Raw genomic sequence first — 24,111 nt, 5'->3', positions numbered from 1 at the left:
ATTTCCAAACCGGATTATTTTCCCTTAGAATGAATGAAGGCAACTCCACGCTCCTTTCTCCACTCATTCCCTGTTCTTCAGAGGTCTCTTTCAGAGTTATCTTTAATTAGCAAGCTCCAATCTGACTGGCTTGGCCACACTGGAAGCTGCTGAGTTGTTAGGGGTTGAGTGAGGACTGAGGGAGGACACGGAGTGAGTGGACAAAGCTTCACATACTTGGAAACCTGGCTGGGTTTCAAGAGAGGGGGCTGTTGGTGTGGCCAAGCTCCAAATGTTGGCCCAAAGCCAGTGCTCAAAGAAAAGGGGCCCTCAAAACAGTCTAAATGGCTCCCTGTGGGAAGTGACCTCCCAGTCCTTCTCCCCAAGATGCAAAGATCCTCAGAGACCAGAGTGGTCAAGCCATTTCCCCACTGACTTCCCTCAATTACATTTATGTTCTTTCCCTCCCAGCCACTCCCACAGTTCAAGCTTTGGCTATAGCCAGAATTCAGAGGAAGGCAGGATTCCAGTGCTGGAGAGGTGGGTGGGGTGAGAAAGTCCTCATGTTGTGTATGTTAGGGAGGGAAAGCTGGACCCTGGGGACACATGCTCCAAGCCTCTGTTGCCAGATGATATGGAGGAAGAAGTTAACCCTGGAGTGTGTGTTCTGGAAGTGTTTGCATGTAAGCTGGAGACAACAGCTGGAAAAACTGTGATCTGGGGGAACTGAAAAATAGGGATCCCAGATGGAGGGGCAGAAGGTGTTAAAGGGGGAAGGGGCTGGAGAAAGCCTCAGTTTCCAGTCACAAGGACTAAAGTCTTTGCTGGCTTTAGGCATTTCTCAATTTTTAAAATTTTGGAAATTGCTTTGAAATAAATATAGTCTTAGAGGAGGTTGCAAAAATAGCACACAAAGTCCTGTGGATCCTTCACTCAGTTTTCTCCAGTGATGACATCTTGTATAACGGTACCACATCAAAACCAGGAAGCTGACATTGGTACAGTACTGTTAACTAGCCTACAGGCCTTATTCATTTCACCATTTTTTTTAAACATGCATTTATTTGTGTGTGTAGTCCTATGCAATCTTATCTTAGATATAGGTTTGGATAACCACTACAATAATCAAGCTATGATACACATCACTGTAAAGGAACTCCCTTGTGCTATTTCTTTATATTTGCGCCCATCCCCCTTTATCCTTGTCCCCTGGTAACCACTAATCTATTCTTCATCTCTATAATTTTGTCATTTTGAGAATGTTACATGAGTGCAATGATAAAGTATCAGCATTGGTTTTAAATTTTTAAAATATGTTTTCTTTTTTTCTTTTTCTAACTGTACTTTGAGTTGTTTTATGCACTGGTTTTTTAAAATTTTTTTTATATTTCTTTTTTCTTTTTTATATTTTTAATTTATATATTTTTTTTACCGGGAGCCATGCCCAAGAGGTCTTGAGCAGCCAAGAGGTCTCTATGCACTGGTTTTTAATTTAACTAATTCCTAAGCTATGACTTAAATACAAGAAATTCTCTGGCAGTAATTTATTTTAATGTTGAGTTTCCTCCATTCTCTGGATCCCTCTAGTTTCTAAATTTCCCTCCTCACCTACAATATTATTCTCCACTCCGACATTCTGGTCTCAGTTCTACTTTTGGGAAGATCTACATGTCTAAATTTACTAGGCTGGTCTAGAGCTCTTGTGTGTTCCCTGCCCTCCTTTGCCCCACTATTTATAGCCAGGCTAATTTTGGGTGGCCTCTCTCTCTCTTCTTTCCTACTCCTTCCTCCTGTGGTGGGTGAGGTGACTTCTCAAATATTTGGGCAGAGGAGGTCAGAAGCAGATTCTTGGCATCTGATTTCAGTCTCTGATCACAGAAGCTGGCAGAGTGGAGAGGGAGGCAGGCAGAAGCTGCAGGTGCAGAAAGGAAGACAGCTGTGGCTCTAAGGCATTTTGACCCAGGTTGAAGGCCTGGGCTGGGAGTCAGGATTTCTGATTCTATACTGATTTTGCTATTCTGCATTCTCATATCAGCTCCTCTATTCTGTCTGGGGCTCTGAGTTATAAAACGGATGGAGAGGGCATATCTAGGGCATAATGAAAGAACAATCTTGATGTCAGCCCTGCTGGCAACACAGGTATTTCCTCCATAGCACCTGTTTAGACGTGCGTTAGTGCTCCAGAGGGGATATCCACAGCATTAAGCATTGCATAAATGCAGAGCCAAACCTTCAAATGTATGTTAACTTTCCCAGGGCAAGGATTGTCCCAGGACCAGCAGAGTGAAAGCCTACCTGTTTTGTTTTTTTTCTCCCCAAAGAAGTATAATCCTGAATGAAGAACTAAGAGAGACAAAGGGAATATGGGAAGATGAATTAGGTAGGACACATACTGGAGCTTTTAGGAAAGGGAAGGAGAAAAGAGAATCTTAGGAATATGGTATGTTTGGGGACAGAGACAATATTATAGACATTGAGAAATAGTCTGAGAAAGATTCCAAGTGTGACAGAGACAAAAAGGGGACAAAAATAGAATTTGGGATGAAACAAAACCAGATTGTGAGAGAGAGAAGGGAAAAATGGACAGATGGATATGGACCAACATCAGTAAGAAGAAAAAGTAGGAAGCGGAAGTGGGAGCAAGCGAGGTTCCAGTAGTGCCAGACTATTTCCCATCTCTCCTCCTGGCCCCACTTCTGGATTGGAGTTATACATAGCAGAAAGTTGGAAAATGCCCTCCCCTTCTGTCCCAGCCCCGCAGAAAGGCAGAGGAAAAGGGACAGGCCATCAGGTCCCTCTGGAGATCCCTTCTCAGTCCCACCCAGATCCTGCTTGGGCCAGTCCAGGACTCTGCCCTCTCCCCTCGCCTCGCCTTGTGTAGGGTGGGAAATGTACAGTTCTGGGAAGGATCTGGCCGCTGGAGACACCCTTTACATCCCTCTGTCTCCCGGGTCCAGTCTTTTTCATCTTTGCCCTCCTTTCACGCCTCCATTCCCCTCCCCCCTCTTAATTTGCTCTTCCTGTATCACCCTCAGTCTTTTTTCTGGTTTTCCATCCCTTGTTGATCAAACTTTTGCCCTTCTTTCTCCCTCTCCATTCCTTTTCTTTTTCCATGTCTCCGTTTGTTCCCCTCCCCACACCTCGCGAGTTTTTCTCTCTTCTTGTCCCTGTCTTTTCCTCCGCTCCCCTGAATGCCAGCGGTGTGGCTAGCATTGCCGTCGCGGGGAGGGAAGGGGTCTGATGCGAGCGGCATAAGGGGTGCCCTGCGTGACCATGAGGAGGAGGGAGCACGAAGGGACCACGCCGGACCCAGGTCCAGGACCGCTCCCCTTGTATCTCCTCTCTATCTGCAGATCCCTCCTCCCAGGTTGTCCTTCGGCCTCATCGCACTTCTCATCTCTTACGCTCTTTCCTCTTTCCAGGCCCCCCTCTGTTGGTACTTCTCTCTCCTCTGCTCTCCTAGGCGCCGCCTCCACCTCTCACTGGCTGGGGTGGAGGGTGGAGAGGGGCGGGCGGAGCTGTGCTGGGCTGGGGGGCAGGGAGGGGTGGAGGGGAGCAAGGGCAGGTCCCGCCCCAGCCGCAGCCCGGGCATCCCTCGGCTGCGCGCTCCGGCCTCCACCTGCCGCGGGAGCGAGGGGCGGGGCAGGGGCGGGGCCTGGGCGGCACCCCCGGGAGCGGAGGCGGGAGCCGGAGTGGACGCCCGAGCGGCGGCTGCAGTAGTTGTCCTAGCGGGTACTGGGGCCGGGGAGAGGCGGGAGAGGAAGGGCTGGCGGGGCATAAGATTGGGAGACCCCTGAAAGACCAGCGAGACTTCGGAGAGGCTCCTGGGGAGACCTGGGACTGGGGGCGCGCAAGAATTTCTTTGCGCTCGAGGGGAGCGCGTGCGAGGTGGGTCCCATGGCCGGGACTCGGAGCCGCGATCCTTGGGGGGCCCCTGGGATTTGCTACCTTCTTGGCTCCCTGCTCGCCGGACTACTCTTCTCACGGGCTGTCGCCTTCAATCTGGACGTGATGGGCGCTTTACGCAAGGAGGGCGAGCCAGGCAGCCTCTTCGGCTTCTCTGTGGCCCTGCATCGGCAGTTGCAGCCCAGACCCCAGAGCTGGTGAGTCACCACACCCGCCCTGAGTCCCCATGCCCGAGGCACAGATCACCCCCTTCCGCACTCTCCGGCCCTCTCATCTCTCAATCTTCCAGCCCCACCAATACTCAGACTGCCCACAGACATCCGCATCCCGACCTGGATCCTTGCCTCATCTGTCTTGGGTCTGGGACGCACCCCCAGGTCCGAGCCCCAGGATCTTGCTTTGGGGATGAGTTGGAGACCAAGGTCTTGTCTTGGCAGGGAACTATCTCCTTCTAACTTTCCCCCCAACTTGCTCCAGCTTCAGGGTCTCTGGCTCCCCTGCTTCTTCCCAGGGCTGAATTCCCCCAGGGGAGGAGACTGACCAGTCTGTCTCTGCTTAGGACATGAAGATAGGGAAAGGACAGAGAAGTTGAGGGTACCATGGGAAGGATGCAGGGTAGACTCGAGAAATAACTTTCTGCCATGGGATGGAATGAGGGCAGCAGGGCACTGGGAGGCCAGGAGAGAGCTGCCACTTTTGTGGCCAGAGACCATGGGAAGATTGGGAGAGAACCGGGGAGGGTCTGGCAACCTGTAGTAGATGGTTTGGTGATAGAGAGGGGCAGAAAACCGAGCCCCTGGAGTAGTAATAGTAGCAGCAGCAGCAGCAGCAGGGAGAGAGATCAAGAAAGGATGCTGGGCAGGCTGCTCCCCTTCCTCCTCCTTAGGAAATTTCCAATTCCTAGAATCTCAGTAGTAGGGAAAGGCGGGGAGGAGTGAGGGGCAGAGGACAGTTCTTGTTCTTTTCTAATCAGTTCAGGACCCCTGGGATCTGGATACACTTTTGTGTAGGGCCTGTGGCTGGTCATGCTTCCTGTACCCTTGGCTCTTCCTGCATGTGCGATTGTAAAAAGAGAGACAAGAAAAGGAACAAGGCTTCCTACTCTCTCCTGCCAGGGGGCTTTTCTCTCTCCAGCCAGTGCCTAAGCCACATTAAGTGTCCATTACTGGGATCAATGCTGTCCACTGGGACTGTCTTTTCCCCTCTGCTATTGGATGGGGGCGTGGGCCAAGGGCTAGAGCTCATTTCTCCTCACCCACAGGGAGCGGGGACTAGCTCTAATAGTTCTTCTTGCCTTATCCCCATCATCTGGTAGCAGGGTCAGTGGTCCCTCAAACTTCAGGGGCGATAGAAAGCAACTGACTTCACCTCCTCTTCTCTCTGCCATCTGCTTCCTCCTTCATTCTTGTTCCCTCCCTCCCTCCCTCCTTCCCCCATCTGCCAGAGTTCCAGGACTGGAGGCCTTTTTAGGACATGCTGAACTCTCTGAGCTATTTCCAGGCAAATTCTAGGTTATTTTTAATAGCTTGATCTCTTGTCATTTCCCACTCCTCTCTGAAGGTGGCCCCTGATTCTGTCTCCCAGAGCCAAGCCGGGGGCATTCCCAAAGGGGCCTGACTGCCTGACCCTGCTTTTGCTCCAGGAGGGGGCACTCTGCTGCTTGGTGCTAGTCAGAGGCCAGGTACCTGCTCAGTCCCTAGCTTTTGAGTTGCAGGTCTCCTGTCTTAGCACTCGCTCATAGAAAGACCTTCTCACCTGTTTTGATGTCTTTCAATTTAGCCCTGGGATGAGACTTTGAGATCTAACCTTACTTTGCTCAGTGGTTTCAGCCTCATTTATTTCCTTCAGCTGTGAAATGGAGAAAAACAATAGGGCTACAAATAGGGTTGTTGTGAAGATTAAGAGTTCTTAACATATGTAAAATGCTTAGGGTTGTGCACAGCCATAGTGAGTGCTATGAGAGTGTTAGTAGTACTGTTATTCTTGTGCTGTGATTCACAGAGCTAGAGAACAGACTTTTACAGCCATCCTGGATCCAGAGGCTTGGCTAGAGGGCCTCCTAGGCTGAGCCAACCTTCCGGGCCAAGCATCCTCCCCAGAGGGCCACCCAGACTGAGAGGGGTCAGAGAGGGGTTAGAGCCTTGGAGGGTGTGGAGAGTTGAGAAGTGCGGTGGTAGTGGGCTACTGCTTTGTCTCCACTTAGCTGGGCTCCCAGGAGTCCCTCTGCCCCCAGCTGCCAATGCTTTTTTGTTTTTCTCTCTTCAGTGGCTGCAGTTGTGGCTACTGTTCAGTGCGGAGGCCTAGGGTGGCCGGGGCTCATGGGATGAAGCCAGGAAGGAGTGCGTGGCTGGGGCAGAGGTGGAGGGACTGGAGAGGCTGTGTGTGGGCGCTCTTGTTCCCAGGAGGATTGGCTGGACTCTTCTCCACCAAGAGTGGGGCTGGGCAAATCTACGCACTCAGCTTCTTTCTTCCAAATGGGCCCCTCCCCGTTTCCCTACTTTTGGCCTCTAGGAGGGGAGTGTGAACATGGAGCTTCTCTGGGTGCCTAGCCATGCACTGACAAGCTGAGGCTGTGGGTGTCTCTGTGAGTCCACATAAAGTATGGGTTCAGTAAACACATCCTGATGCTTCTTCCTACGGGGCAAGCGCAAAGATGAATAAGACAGCCCAGTACTCCAAGGGATGGCCACCTGTGTGCTTGTGGGTTGAGGGCACTGCTGATTTGTCTGAAGGTTGGCATTTGTTTGCACAGGCCCTTGTCACCCAGTTTCTTTTTCTGCTCAGGGTACCCTCTCCTCTCCTTCCTCTTCTTCCTTTCCTGGAGTGGTCTCAGTGTTCTCGAGACGGGCCAGTCATTGGGTGGAGTGACAAAGTTTTGGAGTCAGGCAGATGTGGATTTGAATTCCAGTATTGCTGCTTAATGTCTTTGAGTGAGTTTCTTCATGTGAAAGACAAGAAAAGAATTCTTATCTTATAGGATCCTTGTGAAGACTAAATGAGATAATGCATGTGACTTGCCTAGCCTGGTGGACACACAGGTGGACAGTGATAAATGTTAGCTCCTCACATCCCTGATGTCTAGCCCAGGGCCTAACCCTGAGTAGGTGCCGAGTAAATATTATTTCCTTGTCTCACCAGTGCCTGACACAGGTCTTGGCATCTGACAGGGCCTCAATAAATAGTTGTCACATGAAGGCTGAATGTATGTTCTCTTCCTTACCGCTCCCCCTCCCCCCTCTCTCTCTGACACTGGCTCTGACATGGGATGACAGCTGCTGAGAGATGAGGAGGAGTTGTGGGAAGGGAGAATGGCTCTGTGCCCTCCCCCTCCATCCCCACAGACCTGGCACAGTGCCCCACAGATGCCTGTCTGTAACATTGCCTGACACAGTTTGAGCCTTGCCCCCCAGGAAGGGAGATGGAGGAGAAGAGCGTGGCAGAGAGGCTTGGGGTTTGGCAGTTTGTCCCGCTGCCACTTTGGAGTCTGTCCTTCTGCAAAGAGAGGACCCATGTAGCCAGCTGGGTGTCAGTCACCTCACCTCACCCCCACCTTCACTCCTGGACTGGAGGTTCAGCCCCAGGGGACCCAGGCAGCCTCCATTCCCAGCACAGTCCTTCCCTGGGGAAGATGCCTTGGCTGTCATCATGGAAAGTTGTCCTGCCAAGAAAGTTGTAGCTGGGAAAGAGTTTGAGGGGGAGGTGAGAGAGAAGACTGGGTGGGGGTGGGGGTGGGAGGCAAAGAGAAGATCGTGGATGTGGGGGAGAAGGAAGGATGAGGAAGGGGATTCAGGATGTGGGGGGAGAGTGGGGTTAGGACTGGAGACAATGAGAAACTTGTCCCTATGTCCCTGCCAACCAGAGTGACTGATAGAATGCTGGGTGGCAGAACTGCTGGGAGGTGGGTCTTTGCTGGGCCCCTGATGAGGGGAGGCAGGCCCATATCTAGCCTCTTGCCTGCTTCTGAAGCTAGTCCCTGAGCCACACTGCGGTGCCAGTCTGGGTCCCTGTTACTGTTGCTCAGCATTGTTGGCATTTCTGGCAGGGTTTCAAATGGACCGGGGTTGGAGAGGAGGGCAGAGCTTGGGGATGGGGCCAAGGAGGGGGTAGGGAAGGCCTGGTCAAGAACAGGTGCTGGGAACAGGGGGTTCTTTTAAACCAGCAGTGCTGGCCTGGCTGCTCGGGTTGGCGTGTGTGTGTATTTGTGTGTATACTGTGTGTTGGCCCCTCGTCCATACTCTATGTGCATATGTAACATGGTGATTGCATGGCCAAGTATGTTAATTTGTCGTTGCCAGGATTTGAGAAAACTGACCTTGCCCCTTCTCTTTAGTCCTTGAACATCCTCCTTCATACTGAGTGGTTGGGCCTGGGTAGCTCTGTAGTGGTTGGACCACTCTGACCTCTAACCCCTGCCCCTGTCCCATCTTGCAGGCTGCTGGTGGGTGCTCCTCAGGCCCTGGCTCTTCCTGGCCAGCAGGCAAATCGTACCGGAGGCCTCTTTGCTTGCCCCCTGAGCCTGGAGGAGACTGACTGCTACCGAGTGGACATTGACCAGGGAGGTGCGGCCCTGCACGGGGCGAGTGGGGGAAGCCTGTGAGGAGGGGAGGAGAGGACTTGGCCTCCTCTTCCTTCCTCTAATTCCCAGTGTCCTGCCTGCAGCTGATGTGCACAAGGAAAGCAAGGAGAACCAGTGGTTGGGAGTCAGTGTTCGGAGCCAGGGGCCTGGGGGCAAGATTGTTGTGAGTACTGCTTCTCGTGACTGAATGCAAGGGTGTGTGTGTGTGTGTGTGTGTGTGTGTGTGTGTGTGTGTGTGTTCGCGCGCACGCGTGCATATGGTGTCTGCATATGCACAGATGTGCATACAAGTTGGGCACATGATATGATTCCCAGGACATTGGGGAGGTATAAAAATATGTGAGTGGCTGGGCATGATGGCTTATGCCTATAGTCCTAACACTTTGGGAGGCTGAGGTGGGAGGGTCACTTGAAGCCGGGAGTTTGAGACCAGCCTGGGCCATGTATAGAGATCCTGTCTCTAAAAAAAAAGTAAAAAAAAACACCCCAAAACAGAAAAACAAATTGTGAAACATGGTATCTGTCCTTATACAGTTAAAAACTTCTATCCATTCATTTATCCATCCATCCATTTGTTAAACTCCTATTGAGAACCTTTAAGCATCAGGCATCGTGCTAGCTACTGAGAGAGGATATATAAAGACAGGGAAAAGACTGGTCCCTACCAAGTAGCTGTGGAGATTCTCATTCTCTCTTTTTCTTTGTCTCTCTGTATCTTTCACTAACATGCACAGACACGCAGGCAGAGTATGGTTACTGTTAAGTGAGTGGTCTAGTCTCCAGTCTGTGAAAGTCCGGAGGAGGAGTGGAGAGAAGAGATTGCTGCAGGCGGGGTGATTTGAACCAGGCTTTTAAGAATAGGTAATACTTGGAGAGTGGAGAGGGGAGGAAGTTCTTTGCAGATGAGGTGGTGGCCCTTACAGAGGTCCAAGGACAGGACCAAGTGCATTTCGAAGGATTGTCACATGATCCGGGAGGCACACATCCTGTGTGCTCTCTTAGTAGTGCCAGTGGGTGCCCAGGCAGAATGTGGAACAAGGATGTCTTCCTGTGAGGTCAAGGAAGTGGGTATAGATGGGATACTGGGTTATGCATGGACCTGCCCAACGCTGGCTGGGTAATGGTCCTCGATTGATACTGGCATAGGGATGTGTGTGTGTGTGTGTGTGTGTGTGTGTGTGTGTGTGTGTGTACACACATGTACCGTGTCTGCCAAATGTCTGCATGTGGGCAGCATGTCTCAAGCAGGTCCCTGGCCTACACAGTAACATGACCCCTCCTGCCTTCCTCCCATAGACCTGTGCACACCGATACGAGGCGAGGCAGCGAGTAGACCAGATCCTGGAGACGCGGGATGTGATTGGTCGCTGCTTTGTGCTGAGCCAGGACCTGGCCATCCACGATGAGTTGGATGGTGGAGAATGGAAGTTCTGTGAGGGGCGTCCCCAAGGCCATGAACAATTTGGATTCTGCCAGCAGGGCACGGCTGCCGCCTTCTCGCCTGACAACCACTACCTCCTCTTTGGGGCCCCAGGAACCTATAATTGGAAGGGTGAGTCACTCCTCGGGGAGGGGAGAAGGGGATTGAAACCTTTTCCTACCCCAGAGACAAGGTTGGGGGCAGCACATGGCCAAGCATGACCACATGTTCACTGCCATATAGCCCAGGGGCACTGCCATGCCTTCCACCCCCATTGTGCCAGCACACACATGAGTGGGGGTACCTCCACTCCTTCGCATGCCAAGCGTCCCTGAACACACTGGCATGAGCCCCCATGCACGCTGGCCTGGCCCACCCCGCTGGGGCCCGCATGCCCCAGCACACCAGCCCACACCTCGTCACTGCCATTCCCGTCTCTGCACGCTGCTGCTGGCTGAGCTGACACTCGGTGAGTGTGATGCCAAGTCTGGGAGGCCTTGGGAAGCTTGGGCTAGGGAGGGGGTGGAGACAGGGCTGGAAAGGAGAGGAGGGGCTTCCCTGTGTGCCTGTCTAGCTCAGTGTCTGGCCTGAGGGGTGCTCCTCACTCCCTGCCCTGGGCGCTAACAACACTGTCCTTGCAGGCACGGCCAGGGTGGAGCTCTGTGCGCAGGGCTCAGCGGACCTGGCGCACCTGGACGACGGGCCCTACGAGGCGGGGGGTGAGAAGGAGCAGGACCCCCGTCTCATCCCGGTCCCTGCCAACAGCTACTTTGGTAGGGATGCCTCCCTGGCCCAGAGCCATTCTAACCCTCTGCTCCTCTCTCTTGTCCTCCCTCTCCACACTCCCGTCCTTCTGTCTCTGTCTGTCTCTCACCCTCTCTCTCTTTGTCTTTCTGCCTCTGACTCTCACCTCTCTGGTCTCTTTGTCTCTGTCATTTTCTTTCTCCACCTATTCCTCTGCCACCTTCTTCTTCTGGCCTTTCTGTCTGGCTCTGTCTCCCTACTTTGTGGTCCCTCCTCTGGTTGTCCCTTCCCTGGTGTGTCCCCCCAACCCCCATCCCACACAGGGTTGCTTTTTGTGACCAACATTGATAGCTCAGACCCTGACCAGCTGGTGTATAAAACTTTGGATCCTGCTGACCGGCTCCCAGGACCAGCCAGAGACTTGGCCCTGAATAGCTACTTAGGTTTGTAAGCTCCTACTCCTGGGCCCAGGGGTGTGGCCCTGGCCTCCCCTCTGTCCCAAGGGAACACATCCTTCTTGCTCTGTAGTCCCTCTCCCCAGCACACACCTAGGGAAACAGATATTGGGCCCAAATTACAGAGAAGACCAGAGTCCAGTGACCAGGCCTGAGAAGAGGAGGCTCCAAGGATGACAGCCTTGGGGGCTGTGGGTGAGGGTCTCCGTGGAGGAAGGTCCAGGAGGAGTGAGAGGGCAGGGCCGAGACTATCCTGGGAAGGACAGTTCTGACCTCGAGGGGGACTTTCCCTGGGGGATGGATGTGGACACACGCTAGAGAAAGGTCTAGTGTTGTTGGTAAGTTCCTCTCGTTGTCTCATCTGCATCCCTCTGCAGAGGAGGAGGAAACGAAACCTGGGAGATGTTTGGTTGAAGCAAGCTCTTCCTCATTCCCCTTTGCCTCCCCCTATCCATGTGAAGACTTCTTTCCCTGTCAGGATGGTGGGAGAGGGGACAAAGAGGGTACACTGGGTGGGATGGGGGCCTCCTAGGGTGTGTAGATGGGAGAGGGACCAGCCGCTCCTCTAGTTCCCTGGGTATGGGTGTGGGGGGCCTGGGCCTCAGCTCCTGCCCAGTCTCCTGGCCTTCTTGGTCATTGCCTTTTTCTCTCTGGCCCAGTCCCTGAGGCTGACCTCACCACACTTCTGTGCCAAACTCGTCTCTGGGCCTGGTGTGGGTGTGGGGGGCTGCCGGTGTGGGGCCTGGTGGATGTGGGGAGGACAGTGGCCCAGCTGTGGTGCTGATGACTTGAGGGCACCTCCATCTTTTGGCTCCAGGCCTGTTGGGAGGGGGCAGGGGCAGGGAGAGCGGTAGCACATCCCGGCTCCTGAGTCTGGGGGAACATTTACCAGAAAGTCGCCCTCCCACCCAGGTTTCTCCATTGACTCGGGGAAGGGTCTGGTGCGTGCAGAGGAGCTGAGCTTTGTGGCAGGGGCTCCCCGTGCCAACCACAAGGGTGCTGTGGTCATCCTGCGCAAGGACAGTGCCAGTCGCCTGGTGCCCGAAGTTATGCTGTCTGGGGAGCGCCTGACCTCCGGCTTTGGCTACTCGCTGGCCGTGGCTGATCTCAACAATGATGGGTGAGTGGGCGGAGGGGAGTGCAGCCTGGGGGAGGCATGGTCCGGGAGCTGTGAGTGGCCTTGGCAACTCCTCCTGTCTCCCTTTCTCCATAGCTGGCCAGACCTGATGGTGGGTGCCCCGTACTTCTTCGAGCGCCAAGAAGAGCTGGGGGGTGCCGTGTATGTGTACCTGAACCAGGGGGGACACTGGGCTGGGATCTCCCCTCTCCGGCTCTGCGGCTCGCCCGACTCCATGTTTGGGATCAGCCTGGCTGTCCTGGGGGACCTCAACCAAGACGGCTTCCCAGGTGTGACTGGGACCTGGAAAGGCTCAGTGGAGGGAGGGGCCGGGGCTAGGATGCAGAAGGCGCTCAGAGTCAGGCGTGGGCTTCTGAGGGCTCGGGCAGAGGAGGAGCCCGGGCTTACATCTGAGCTTTACCATTCACCAGCTTTCTGACCCTGGGCAGGTTACTTCACCTTTTTGAGCTAGCGATATCTGCGGGGAGTGGCTGAGAGGATTAAAAAGGATGTTCGTGAGATGCCTGGGATTTAGCAGCCTCTCACTAAAGTAGGACTGAGTGACTGAGGGAAAGTTGAGGCCTGGCTCTTGTCTGCCCCCCCAGCTTCCGACTGCCTTTTCCCCACGCCCTGCAGATATCGCGGTGGGTGCTCCCTTTGATGGGGATGGGAAAGTCTTTATCTATCATGGGAGCAGACTGGGACTTGTCGCCAAGCCTTCGCAGGTGAGGGGTGTCGTTGGGATGGCGAGTGGGTGGGGTGGAACGGGGGCAGGCTGAGGCCTGGGGAGGCAGGGCCAGGGAGGATGACAGCTGTCCCCCAGGTGCTGGAGGGCGAGGCTGTGGGCGTCCGGAGCTTTGGCTATTCCCTGTCGGGTGGCCTGGATGTGGATGGGAACCATTATCCCGACCTGCTGGTGGGCTCCCTGGCTGACACCGCTGTGCTCTTCAGGTGAGCTCCTTCCTCTCCTCTGCTGTCTTCCTCTCTGAGGCCGTCAGCCCACCCTGTGACCCTGACCCCCACTCCAGTGTCAAATCTGATGCTGAAGTGTTTCCCAGCCTCACGTTCTCATGTTTGTTTCTCCCTTGACCCCCATTTCCCCAGAGCCAGACCTGTCCTCCATGTCACCCATGAGGTCTTTATTGCTCCACGAGCCATCGACCTAGAGCAGCCGAACTGTGCCGGTGGCCACTTGGTCTGGTGAGGTGGGACCCGAGGGGAGGGCAGGTGAAGTGCCAGGGTTTGGTTTCCCCTCACCCCCCATTCTCCCTTTCTCTCCCCAGTTGGGGCTGGGGGCTGGGGCTGTGGCAGGAGTGGGCAGGGTATGGCTTGGGGCCTTGGCCCATCCCTCGTTTGCCACACTCAGGAGCCACCCTTTGCCCCACAGTGTGGACCTGAGGATCTGTTTCACCTACGTTGCCATCCCCAGCAGCTACAGCCCTATTGTGGGTGAGTGAGGTCCCCCACCCACTGCTCACCCCGTTGGGTTTGCAGGATGGGTGGAGAAAAGAGCACCTTGGGGATGGGGTCAGCTGGGGCAGTTCCCCAGCTCACTGGCTCCTCTCCTCTCCCAACACGACACAGCCCTGGATTATGTGTTAGATGGGGACACAGACCGGAGGCTCCGGGGCCAGGTCCCCCGTGTGACCTTTCTGAGCCGTAGCCCAGATGATCCCAAGCACCAGGCCTCAGGCACCGTGTGGCTGAAGCACCAGCATGACCGAGTCTGTGGAGATACCATGTTCCAGCTACAGGTGGACACTGACACCTTGGCCTCTGAGGGTCATTGTCATGGCGTGATCTCTTTTCCTTGATTCCTATTAGCTTCTTCCCTATCATACTTGTGGCTCATTCAAAGATCTAGACATTTGGGAAGCCTTCCTTCTCTCCCTTCTGAGCTCACCTCCTCCTTACCCGCTGCCCTTTTGCGTCTCCTGTCAAGTTCGGCAGTCCCTGGAGGTGGAGATGGCAGCTTCCGTCATCACATTTGGTCCTCAGAACCCTAAATCCTGGGTCTCCTCTCTTTCCTGCCCCCATGTCTCCTTCTTGCTTGCTCACTTATCCACTTCTCTCCTTCGTCTCCCTCAGCTTCTTCCCAAGTTTCAGAATCTGTTCTAGATCTGGCTGGGGCTTTGGACAGGGCTGGGGCCTGGGGATTTTTCTAGTGAGGAACAATCTTTCCCCTTCCCAGGAGAACGTGAAAGACAAGCTTCGGGCCATTGTGGTGACTTTGTCCTACGGTCTCCAAAGCCCTCGGCTCCGGCGACAGGCTCCTGGCCAGGGGCTGCCCCCAGTGGCCCCCATCCTCAACGCCCATCAGCCTAGCACCCAGCGGACAGAGGTGAGCCAGCGTCTGGCTTGGCCCAGGATGGGGAGCTGGGAGGAGTGATGAACACGGTCCCTCCCCAGTGACACCCATTCGTAGCTTGCAAAGCTCTTCCACATGTGCTGCCCCAGTAATTCCTCATATCTCTAGGTGCCCAAATGACCATGTGTTCTTAGTTATTGGGGACAGCACGCTTTACTCCATGTAGTCATTCAGGGGCCCAGGCCGATGGGAGTCTGTCATCTTCAGACGTGGCCTCCAAGCTCCTTTAGTCACCTTCATCCAGCTGGCAGGGGGACAGGAAGCTCCTTGCATGGATCTCATGGCCAGCCCAGAAGTGGTACTCTTCACTTCTCTTCACATTCTAGATCTGGAATTCAGTTACACGCAAGCGAACTGGGGAAACGTGGTCTAGCTGTAGACTAGCCTCATCTGAGCCCTTGTGAGATGCTAGTCTGTACCGCGGCATGGTAGTGCTCCCATCGTTTTCCTGATGAGGACGCAGCTCAGAGTGGTTAAGTGACCAGCTCAATATCACACAGCTAGTAAGCAGCAGACCTGAGAGTTGAACACAGGTTGTTTAATCCTGTGATCCCCTAACTTACCATATGCCTTGGTGACACATTTGCCCTCTGCCTTGTCCCCTAGGAATGACCCCCTCCTCACATCTCTCCCCAGATCCACTTCCTGAAGCAAGGCTGTGGTGAAGACAAGATCTGCCAGAGCAATCTGCAGCTGGTCCATGCCCGCTTCTGTACCCGGGTCAGCGACACGGAGTTCCAGCGTCTGCCCATGTGAGGGGGCCAGGAGCAGCTGGGGTGGGAGAGCAACAGTTCAAGGAATGAAAGGAAGTCTCCTCAGGAGGACCAGGCAGAGGGAGGCGCTGAGCCTGCAGAGAGGGCAGAAGAATAGCAGGGACCTGCCTGGAGACTGAGATGAGGGCCGGTGATGGGGCCACAGGGCACCCCTGGTGATAGCAACCCCTCACTGCACACATGGTAATATACAGTCTGTATGCCTGTGAGGTGGGAATTATTAGTCCCATTTTATAGATGGAGGACTGAGGCCTAGGGCGGTTTAGTTACTTGCCCAAAGTAAGTAAGTGGGGGAGCTGGGAGGAGAATGGCAGTCCCCTGACTCCCAGTCATGCATGGGGAGACCCGAGGCTTGGATGGTGTGAGGTGGGGGACCTGGCGTGGGAGGAGGGGCCTGGGGCATGGAGGCAGGCAGGGCACTGGGGGAGCAGGCTGGGGTAGGTGTCCAGAACTCAGAGCGAGTGGGGTCTGACTCTCCAGGGATGCAGATGGGACAACAGCCCTGTTTGCACTGAGTGGGCAGCCAGTCCTTGCCCTGGAGCTGGAGGTCACCAACCTGCCCTCGGACCCAGCCCAGCCACAGGCCGATGGGGATGATGCCCACGAGGCCCAGCTCCTGGTCACCCTCCCGGCTTCACTGCGCTACTCAGGGGTCCGGGCCCTGGACCCTGCGGTGAGGACTTGTGTAGGTGGGGTGGGGGCTTTAGGGACTCCAGTGACTCAGATTGACCCCTCCTTCTCCCCACTCCAGGAGAAGCCGCTCTGCCTGTCCAACGAGAATGCCTCCCAGGTCGAGTGTGAGCTGGGGAACCCCATGAGGAGAGGTGCCCAGGTTGGCATGTCTGCCCATATCCCTATCTGAGGGGCCCTTGCTTGAGCCCCTGGCCCTTCCCTGACTCTAATCTCCCTCCACCCTCGGCCTAGGTCACCTTCTACCTCATCCTTAGCACCTCAGGGATCACCATTGAGACCACGGAGCTGGAGGTGGAGCTGTTATTGGCCACGTAAGCTTGGTGGGGTGAGGTGGGGTGAGGCGGGGGCAGGTGGATTGGTCTCATCTGAGCCCTGGGGGGTTGCCTGTGCCTGCTGCCCACACTTACCCTTGCTCACTCGCCAGGATCAGCGAGCAGAAGCTGCACCCAGTCTCTGCTCGAGCGCGTGTCTTCATTGAGCTGCCACTGTCCATCGCAGGGTAAGCCCCGCCCAGGCGGGCGCCTCTGTGGGAGGGAGGGGGGCATTGCCACTCCCAACCTGGACTGGTCTGCCTCACTTGGCCTTGCCCTCCTGACGTCCATTCAGCCAGGCCACTGGCCTTCTCACCTCTGTTTTGACCCCTCCATGCCAGGGTGGCCACTCCCCAGCAACTCTTCTTCTCTGGCGTGGTGAGGGGCGAGGCAGCCATGCGGTCTGAGCGGGATGTGGGTAGCAAGGTCAAGTATGAGGTCACGGTAAGTGTACCGGATGTGGCCCTTCCATGGTCTCCCTGCCTCCTTGCACAGAGGACAGGCTGGGCCACGTCCTAGGGGCTGGGGCTCTTCTACTGTGTGGCATTGTGGTGATCCAGTGAGTTAGAGGTCTCTGCCCTGCACCTGGACCTTAGCTGTGGGCAGCTGTTTGTGCTGGGGCCTCAGCTGAGTATTTCCTGGTCACTTTTTCTGGCTATCTTGCCTGCTGGTCTGGGAGGCCATGAGAACCCGGGGAAGCTTCTCTGCTGGGGGTCTCAGCTGGGGGATGGCAACATGGGGGCTGAGTGGATGTCCCTTGCTTGGCCAGGGCCTCTCCTCACACCTCCCAGGGACACCTCCAGGTTTTCCTGGGTTTGGTGTGGGGAGAGAATGGGTCCTGGTGGCTCTAGGATCCTGAGTCTTTGTTGAAATTATGCTTCCTGAGGGCCCTCCCCTCAGCCCTTGTCCCTTCCATCTTCGTAGATTTAGGGACTGCTTGGAAACCGAGCTCTCTTCCTTCATACTCTCTTGTGCCCACAGGTCTCTAACCAAGGCCAGTCGCTCAACACCCTGGGCTCTGCCTTCCTCAACATCATGTGGCCCCACGAGATTGCCAACGGGAAGTGGCTGCTGTACCCCATGCGAGTGGAGCTTGAGGGTGGGCAGGGGCCTGGGCAGAAAGGGCTGTGTTCCCCCAGGCCCAACATCCTCCACCTGGTGAGGCTTAGGCAGGGGCTGGGAGGTTAGACACTAGGAGGGATGTCATGGGTTGGGGGTAGTGTGTGCGGGTTGTGGGCCAGGAGGAAGGGGTGGGAAGGAGATGCCATCTCGGGATTGCTGCGTTTGGACGGACACTCACCAGGCCTTCCCTCCCATATCCAGGATGTGGACAGCAGGGATCGGAGGCGGCGGGAGCTGGAGCAGCCGGAGCAGCAGGAGACTCGTGAGCAGCAGGAGCCCAGCACGTCCTGGTGGCCGGTGTCCTCTGCCGAGAAGAAGAAAAACATTACCCTGGTGAGGGCAGGGAAACTCTGTGCAGCCAGAACGGGGTTGTGCGGTGTGATAGAGGGTGCCAGGGGCCATGGGGCTCCAGGGCGGGAGTGTCCAGGTAGGGCGACTTGTCAAGACGTGTGACGGTCACACGCGAAGAATGGTCACGGGCCTGGAGCAAGTTGATTAGACAGTTCACATCACAATTCACAGAAGGGGTATCTGGGAGGAAGATGCTGACACCACAGATGCCTACACCCCGTCCCCCAAAAGTGCTCGCTCCAGAGCAGGGCACTTGACCTACATCCAGTCAGTCAGCCAAACAACTGATTCTCCTCACGTCTTTATAAAGCATTACATTTTATAGGGGATGGGATGGGGTCAGGCCATCCTCAAACTCTGAGGTTTGTTTGTTGTTCTTTTGAACAATTTTAGATTAAAAAAGTAAATTTGTGTAAGGATACCTGCTTGATTTTCATAACGTTAAAAACACTAAGAGTTTAAAAGTTGTAATGAAAATGACAGTATATTATGTGTGATTCATTGTCTATCCCTTTTGAGCAGTTTTGCTTCCCCTTTTTCTACTTGTTTCACAGAGTTTTGTTCTTTAGGTGGATATATTGATATTACTGTGATCTGCATTCTTCAAACAAGGAAATTGAGGCCCAGGGAGGCCAGGTGACCTGTCTCAGGTCACAAAGCTGGGAAAGCCGTTAAGTGGTGGAGCAAATATTTGCACTCAGGTCCATATTCAGCAAAGCCACACCTGAGCCCAAACTCACTGAAGGAGGAGGAGACTACCCGGAGCTGCTTGGGCCAAATCCCTTTGGCCCAGTCGGCACCTAATGACACATTTGTCTGAAAGTTATGTTATATTCATCACACTATAATCTATCTACAGAAGAATGGCTTTGAGAATGTTTGAATTCTCAAAGCACATGCTCTGTGCTCGTCCTTTCCAGATGGTGCTGGCAGTGAGAATGTGGTGGGGACGTAGATTAGGAGGGTATTTGGCTGAGTGTGGTGGCTCATGCCTGTAATCCTAGCACTCTGGGAGGCTGAGGTGGGAGCATTGCTTGAGGTAAGGAGTTCGAAACCAGCCTGAGCAAGAGTAAGACCCCGTTTCTATAAAAAATAGAAAAATTAGTTGGGTGTGGTGGTGTGCGCCTGTAGTCCCAGCTACTGAGGAGGCTGAGGCAGGAGGATCACTTTAGCTACAATGTGAGCTACAATGACACCACTGCACTCTAGCCTGGGCAACAGAGCGAGATTCTGTCTCAGAAAACCCCCCAAAACAAAAAAAACAACGAAACGGTGGGCATTTGGCTGAACTGTAGGGAGGTGGAGGTAAATCCCAGGTACAGAGGGGTGAGCAATAGAGCCGAGAGGTCAAGGAGGAGGCCGTTGCAGGGGCATGTAAGCCACTGGGCCCTCTGGGGCCACCCCTCCTCTGGGCCCTCAGCTTTCCCATTCCCTGAGAGTGTGGCATGAGCCGGGTGCAGGAACCTGTGTCATTGCTGTTGCCCTGTGGTGTGAGAATCCTGCCCCCTCCACATGACCGATTTCCTTTGAGAGGCCTCCCTTTTTGATAAGAATTTTGAAATAGATTTAAAAAAAATTTAAAACTCATTTATTTTTTTAAGCTTCTAAAAATTGTATTAATATATATTTATCACATACAACATGATGTTTTGAAATAGGTATACACTGCGGAATGGCTAGATTGAGCTAATTAATATATGCCCCACCTCACATACTTATTTTTGTGGTGAGAACACTTAAAATCTATTCTCTTAGTGATATTCAAGAATACAATGTATGGTTATTAACTATAGTCGCCATGTTGTACAATAGGTCTCTTGAACACATTCTTCCTAACTGAAGCTCTGTGCCCTTTGACCAACATCTCCCCAAACCCACTAAATCCCCCAGCCCTAGGCGACCACCTTTTGTTCTCTACTTTTATGAGTTCAACATTTTACATTCCACGTATAAGTGAGATCATGCAGTATTTATCTTTCTGGGTCTGGCTTATTTCACTTAACACAGTGTCTAAAATAGATTCTTTTACATAAATTTAAGGCAGAAGGCCTTGCTTTTTAGACAGTTTGAGGATTATTGAATTGCTCAAAAGTGGCAAAATATTAAATAAAACATGGCAAAGAATTCAAACATTCTCAAAACCATTCTTCTGTATATCAATTGTGGTGTGATGAATATAACACAACTTTCAAGCAAATGTGTCACTAGGTGCTGATTGGGCCAAATGGATTTGGCCCAGGCAGCTCCGGGGCAGCCTCCTCCTCTTCAGTGAGTTTGGGCTCAGGTGTGGCTTTGCTGAATGTGGACCTGAGTGCAAATATTTGCTCCACCACTTAATGGCTTTGCCAGCTCTGTGACCTGAGACAGGTCACCTGGCCTCCTTGGGCCTCAGCTGTGAAGCTTAAATGGGATAAGTGTTTGGCAAGTTGTAGGTGCTCAATAAATGGGACCATCATTAGGTAACATGAGCATCAATTGGAGAAGCTGCTCTGCCTGCTGCTGTCATGAGACCTCCTCCATGTCCCCTATGCATTTCAAAGCCAAATAGCTCAGATTTGGGGTAGGCAGCTGTTTTGGACCATGAGGTTAGTTTGGGAAGACTTCCTGGAAGAGAGGAGTTTGAGGTCAGGTCAAGAAAATGGGAGAGAGGGCAGGCTGAGCAGGGTAGGGCTGAGAGGCTCAGAGCCCTGCCTGTCCTTATCCCTAGGACTGCGCCCGGGGCACGGCCAACTGCGTGGTGTTCAGCTGCCCACTCTACAGCTTTGACCGTGTGGCTGTGCTGCATGTCTGGGGCCGCCTCTGGAATAGCACCTTTCTGGAGGTGAGGACACCACTGGGGCTCCAGTCTGGGTTTCTTCTTCCCCAATAGCCCCTCTGGAACTCGCTTCTCCTTCTACCTCCTCCCTGTCCAAATGCAGCATACTCTCAACCCAAGCCAGGGAGAAACACCCTCTGTGCTGGGCACCATTCCATTTCAGGAGGGAAGGGGAAGGTAGGGAGACTGGGGCATTTAGCAGGAGGGTCTCCTTCCCTTCTCCCTTAGGAGTACTCAGCTGTGAAGTCCCTGGAAGTGATTGTCCGAGCCAACATCACGGTGAAGTCCTCCATCAAGAACTTGGTGCTCAGAGATGCCTCCACAGTGGTGAGCTCCAGGGCTGGGGGGTGAGGAGAACTCTCTTCTTCTCAGCTCCCTCCAGCTCTTGCTTCATTAACCCCTTGCTCCCCAGATCCCAGTGATGGTATACTTGGACCCCATGGCTGTGGTGGCAGAAGGAGTCCCCTGGTGGGTCATCCTCCTGGCCGTCTTGGCTGGGTTGCTGGTGCTGGCGCTGCTGGTGCTGCTCCTGTGGAAGGTGAGGCCTGGGGAATGCAGGGCGGATGGGGGCTGGACTTCCTGGTCAGGCGGCAGCCTATTGCACTGTGGTTCTCTCACCCACCCATGCACTCCTGTGTTCAGCAAATCTGCATTATGCACCTACATGCCTGTACCAGGAACTCTGTTAGGCCCTTAGTGTTTCAGTAAGTTAGATGCAGATCTTGTCCTCGGGGACTTTATAGTATAGTGGGGATGTGATCAAGGCCAAGACAGAAGGTGCCAAGTTGAGAAAATGCAGTGGGAGTTCAGAGGAAGGCAGGCTCGAGGGGAGGTGGCACTGGAGCTGGGCCTTAGAGGAAGGTGCAGTAGTAGGGACTGGATGTGAGGAGATGAGGGGGCGGTGGGGCCTGAGCCTTCCAGATGTCACGGAGGCAGGGAAGTGTGGTCTGACCTAAGTAGAATGTGGCAGTGAAGACTGGAAAGTCACTGTGGCCAAGAAGGCCAACGAGTGTGGAGAACTACCTCCAGGGAACTGCCTCCAGAGCAGAACTCAGAACTTCCTTGTACCAGGCTCCAGATGGAACCATTCTTGTATACACAGAGCTGTGTACAGAATCATATAGGCATCTGGGGCTCCACATAAAAGCACGCACATGCACATGTCAGTACAGGGAATCATATACATCACCAGGTGTCATGCCCTGAGCCACATGCCACATCTGGGGCTGTATGCAGAACCTTGCATGTCCTTGGGGGTCTATGGAGAACTGTCCCCACCCCCAACCCTTTGCCAAATGTGAGTCATCAGTGGACCAGGCTCTGGAGTAGCCTCCAAGCTGTCTTCCAGAAGACTGATGCCTTCGTGAAATGGCCCCAGCATCCCTGCTCCGTGCTTCCATGGAAGGAAGACAGCAGAGATAAGGGCCCTCATCCTTCCTCAGTCTTCCCGTCCTCTACCTCCTTTGTCCCTCTTCCTCCTCAACATCCCAGTGTGGCTTCTTCCATCGGAGCAGCCAGAGCTCATCTTTTCCCACCAACTATCACCGGGCCCATCTGGCTGTGCAGCCCTCAGCTGTGGAAACTGGGGGTCCAGGGACTGTGGGGTAACCGTTGTGTATGTGCATGTGTATGTGTGTGTGCATATGTATGTGTGTGTATGTGTATGTATGTATGAGTATAAGTAGAGCTCCCAGCATTGAAGGGATCAGGAATGTGCAGAGTGAAGAGATGAGCTTGCATGAGAGTGATGAGTCCTGGGAACTGAGGTGAGAGCTAATTAGAAGGGTGAGGCTGTAAGGGTGAGTATACCCTGCCTGGGCACGCACAAACGGTTGGGGTGGCTTGTGGAGCTTGAGCATGTGGGAGTGTGGGGACATCCTATGCACCTTTTTTCTGTGGCATGGGTGTGCAGAGATGAATGTGCAAGGAGACGTGCTGTCTGAGCATGTAGGAGTTGTGGGCAGTCCTAAGTGTGAATGTGTAAAGGGCATGTTGCCACTTTGGTATGTAAGGGCTGGCGTGGTCACGATTTAGGGAGGGACTAGACTACTGTATTCATGGGTGAGAGGCCCTGCTCTAAGCGGGATGTTGCTCAGTGTACACAGGGTATATGTGTGTGAGGCTTGAGAGGCACCGTTCCAGGTACGCAGGGGTCTAGGAAGCCATTTTCTTCCTCAGATCTTGTTTATGTTCTGGGGGACACTACTGGGTCTTCTAAGAAGCTGGGGTGGGTGGAAACCTTTAGAGTCAGAGGTCCTGATGTTCCACCTTCAAGCTGCTCTTTCAGAGGCCAAGGGAGATGTCCTTGGTGCTGCACCTTGGAGCCCTTCCTGGTCTTTCTCTTGCATGAATGAGAAGCTGGGGACCCAGCACTGATGGTAGCACCACGGGGACTGTCCATTGCACCGGATGCTGTTCAGTCTGTCTCCCTTCTGCTGCGACTGGTTCTCCTGTGCCAGGGGTGGTGAGGGCAAGGAGCTGGGCTGTGCTGGGTGTCTGCTCCAGGGACCTCAGTTCTGTGGCTCCTCATGGTCTGGCCTCATGTCCTTACAGATGGGATTCTTCAAGCGGGCGAAGTACCCCGAGGCCACTGTGCCCCAGTATCACGCGGTGAAGATTCCCCGGGAAGACCGGCAGCAGTTCAAGGAGGAGAAGACGGGCACCATCCTGAGGAACAACTGGGGCAGCCCCCGGCGGGAGAGCCCCGATGCACACCCCATCCTGGCTGCTGATGGGCACCCTGAGCTGGGCCCCGATGGGCATCCTGTGCCAGGAACTGCCTAGCTTCCTTTGTCCCAGCCTGGCCTGTGGGTCTCCCCTCCACCCCTTCCCTGGGTGAAGAGGGTAGAGTGCGTTGCTGGTATTTCATCAAGATTTGGCAGGATCTGCTTCCTCAGGGGCACAGCCCTCTCCCACCCATGAGACTCCAGCCCCCTAACTTCCACTTAGGATGCTGTGAGATGAGAGGGCATAAATCCTGGATAGATGGGGCTGTGGGGTAGGGTGAGAAGGGCAGGGATATCCTGACGCAAAGGTGGGGAGAAGGGATCCTAATCCCCCCTCTCCCAGTCACGCTGTATAACAGGACCCCAAGGACCTGTCTCCCCAAAAGTGCCTTAGCCTAAAGGGTTGGGGAGGAGATTGTGTCGCTGACTCAGGGGCTTCTCCCTCCCTAGTTTCCCCTCTCCTCTGACCTTAGTTTGCTGTATCAGTCTAGTGGGTTTTGTCTATTTATTAAAAAATATTTGAGGACAGAACCTCTGCCTTCTTTACTGAGTCTTGCTCCCTCACCCCCAGGGTCTCTGATTCTCCCTGGTGCCCCTGGCCAAGGATGAGGGTGGTAATGGGGAGGAGGGTCAGGTGGCCTGGCAGGGATGCACGTACCATGACTTTTGTGACCAGTTCCTAGAGGCACACAGTGTAGCCTCAGAAGGTGGGCAGGGGGAGCTTCACCATGGGAACAAAGGAAGGGGTGAGTGGG

General features: G+C 54.1%; 1 protein-coding gene across 2 annotated transcripts; it reads left to right on the top strand.

Moving 5' to 3' along the window:
* The first annotated feature begins 3,673 nt into the window (after window positions 1–3,673).
* On the top strand, window positions 3,674–23,884 carry ITGA7 (integrin, alpha 7). Of its 2 annotated transcripts, none has more exons than XM_012652809.1 (25): window positions 3,674–4,082; window positions 8,317–8,444; window positions 8,545–8,624; window positions 9,758–10,013; window positions 10,949–11,068; window positions 11,993–12,200; window positions 12,294–12,487; window positions 12,834–12,922; window positions 13,021–13,148; window positions 13,302–13,397; window positions 13,585–13,646; window positions 13,782–13,951; window positions 14,389–14,538; window positions 15,202–15,317; window positions 15,819–16,011; window positions 16,090–16,170; window positions 16,263–16,342; window positions 16,456–16,530; window positions 16,684–16,786; window positions 17,324–17,500; window positions 17,666–17,797; window positions 20,523–20,636; window positions 20,859–20,957; window positions 21,043–21,168; window positions 23,184–23,884. In XM_012652809.1, the coding sequence occupies exons 1-25, from the start codon at window positions 3,877–3,879 to the stop codon at window positions 23,412–23,414; spliced, it is 3,414 nt and encodes a 1,137-aa protein (XP_012508263.1). In that variant the 5' UTR covers window positions 3,674–3,876; the 3' UTR covers window positions 23,415–23,884. The 2 variants fall into 2 exon arrangements, with proteins under 2 accessions (XP_012508263.1, XP_012508257.1); XM_012652803.1 differs by lacking the exon at window positions 10,949–11,068 and adding an exon at window positions 10,523–10,654.
* The last annotated feature ends 227 nt before the right edge of the window (window positions 23,885–24,111 follow it).

Source organism: Propithecus coquereli, unplaced genomic scaffold (assembly GCF_000956105.1).
Source record: "Propithecus coquereli isolate 6110/MARCELLA unplaced genomic scaffold, Pcoq_1.0 Scaffold111, whole genome shotgun sequence".
Lineage (NCBI taxonomy): Eukaryota > Metazoa > Chordata > Mammalia > Primates > Indriidae > Propithecus > Propithecus coquereli.
Note: the sequence above shows the minus strand (reverse complement) of the source record. Positions and strands in the feature narration are given on the sequence as shown.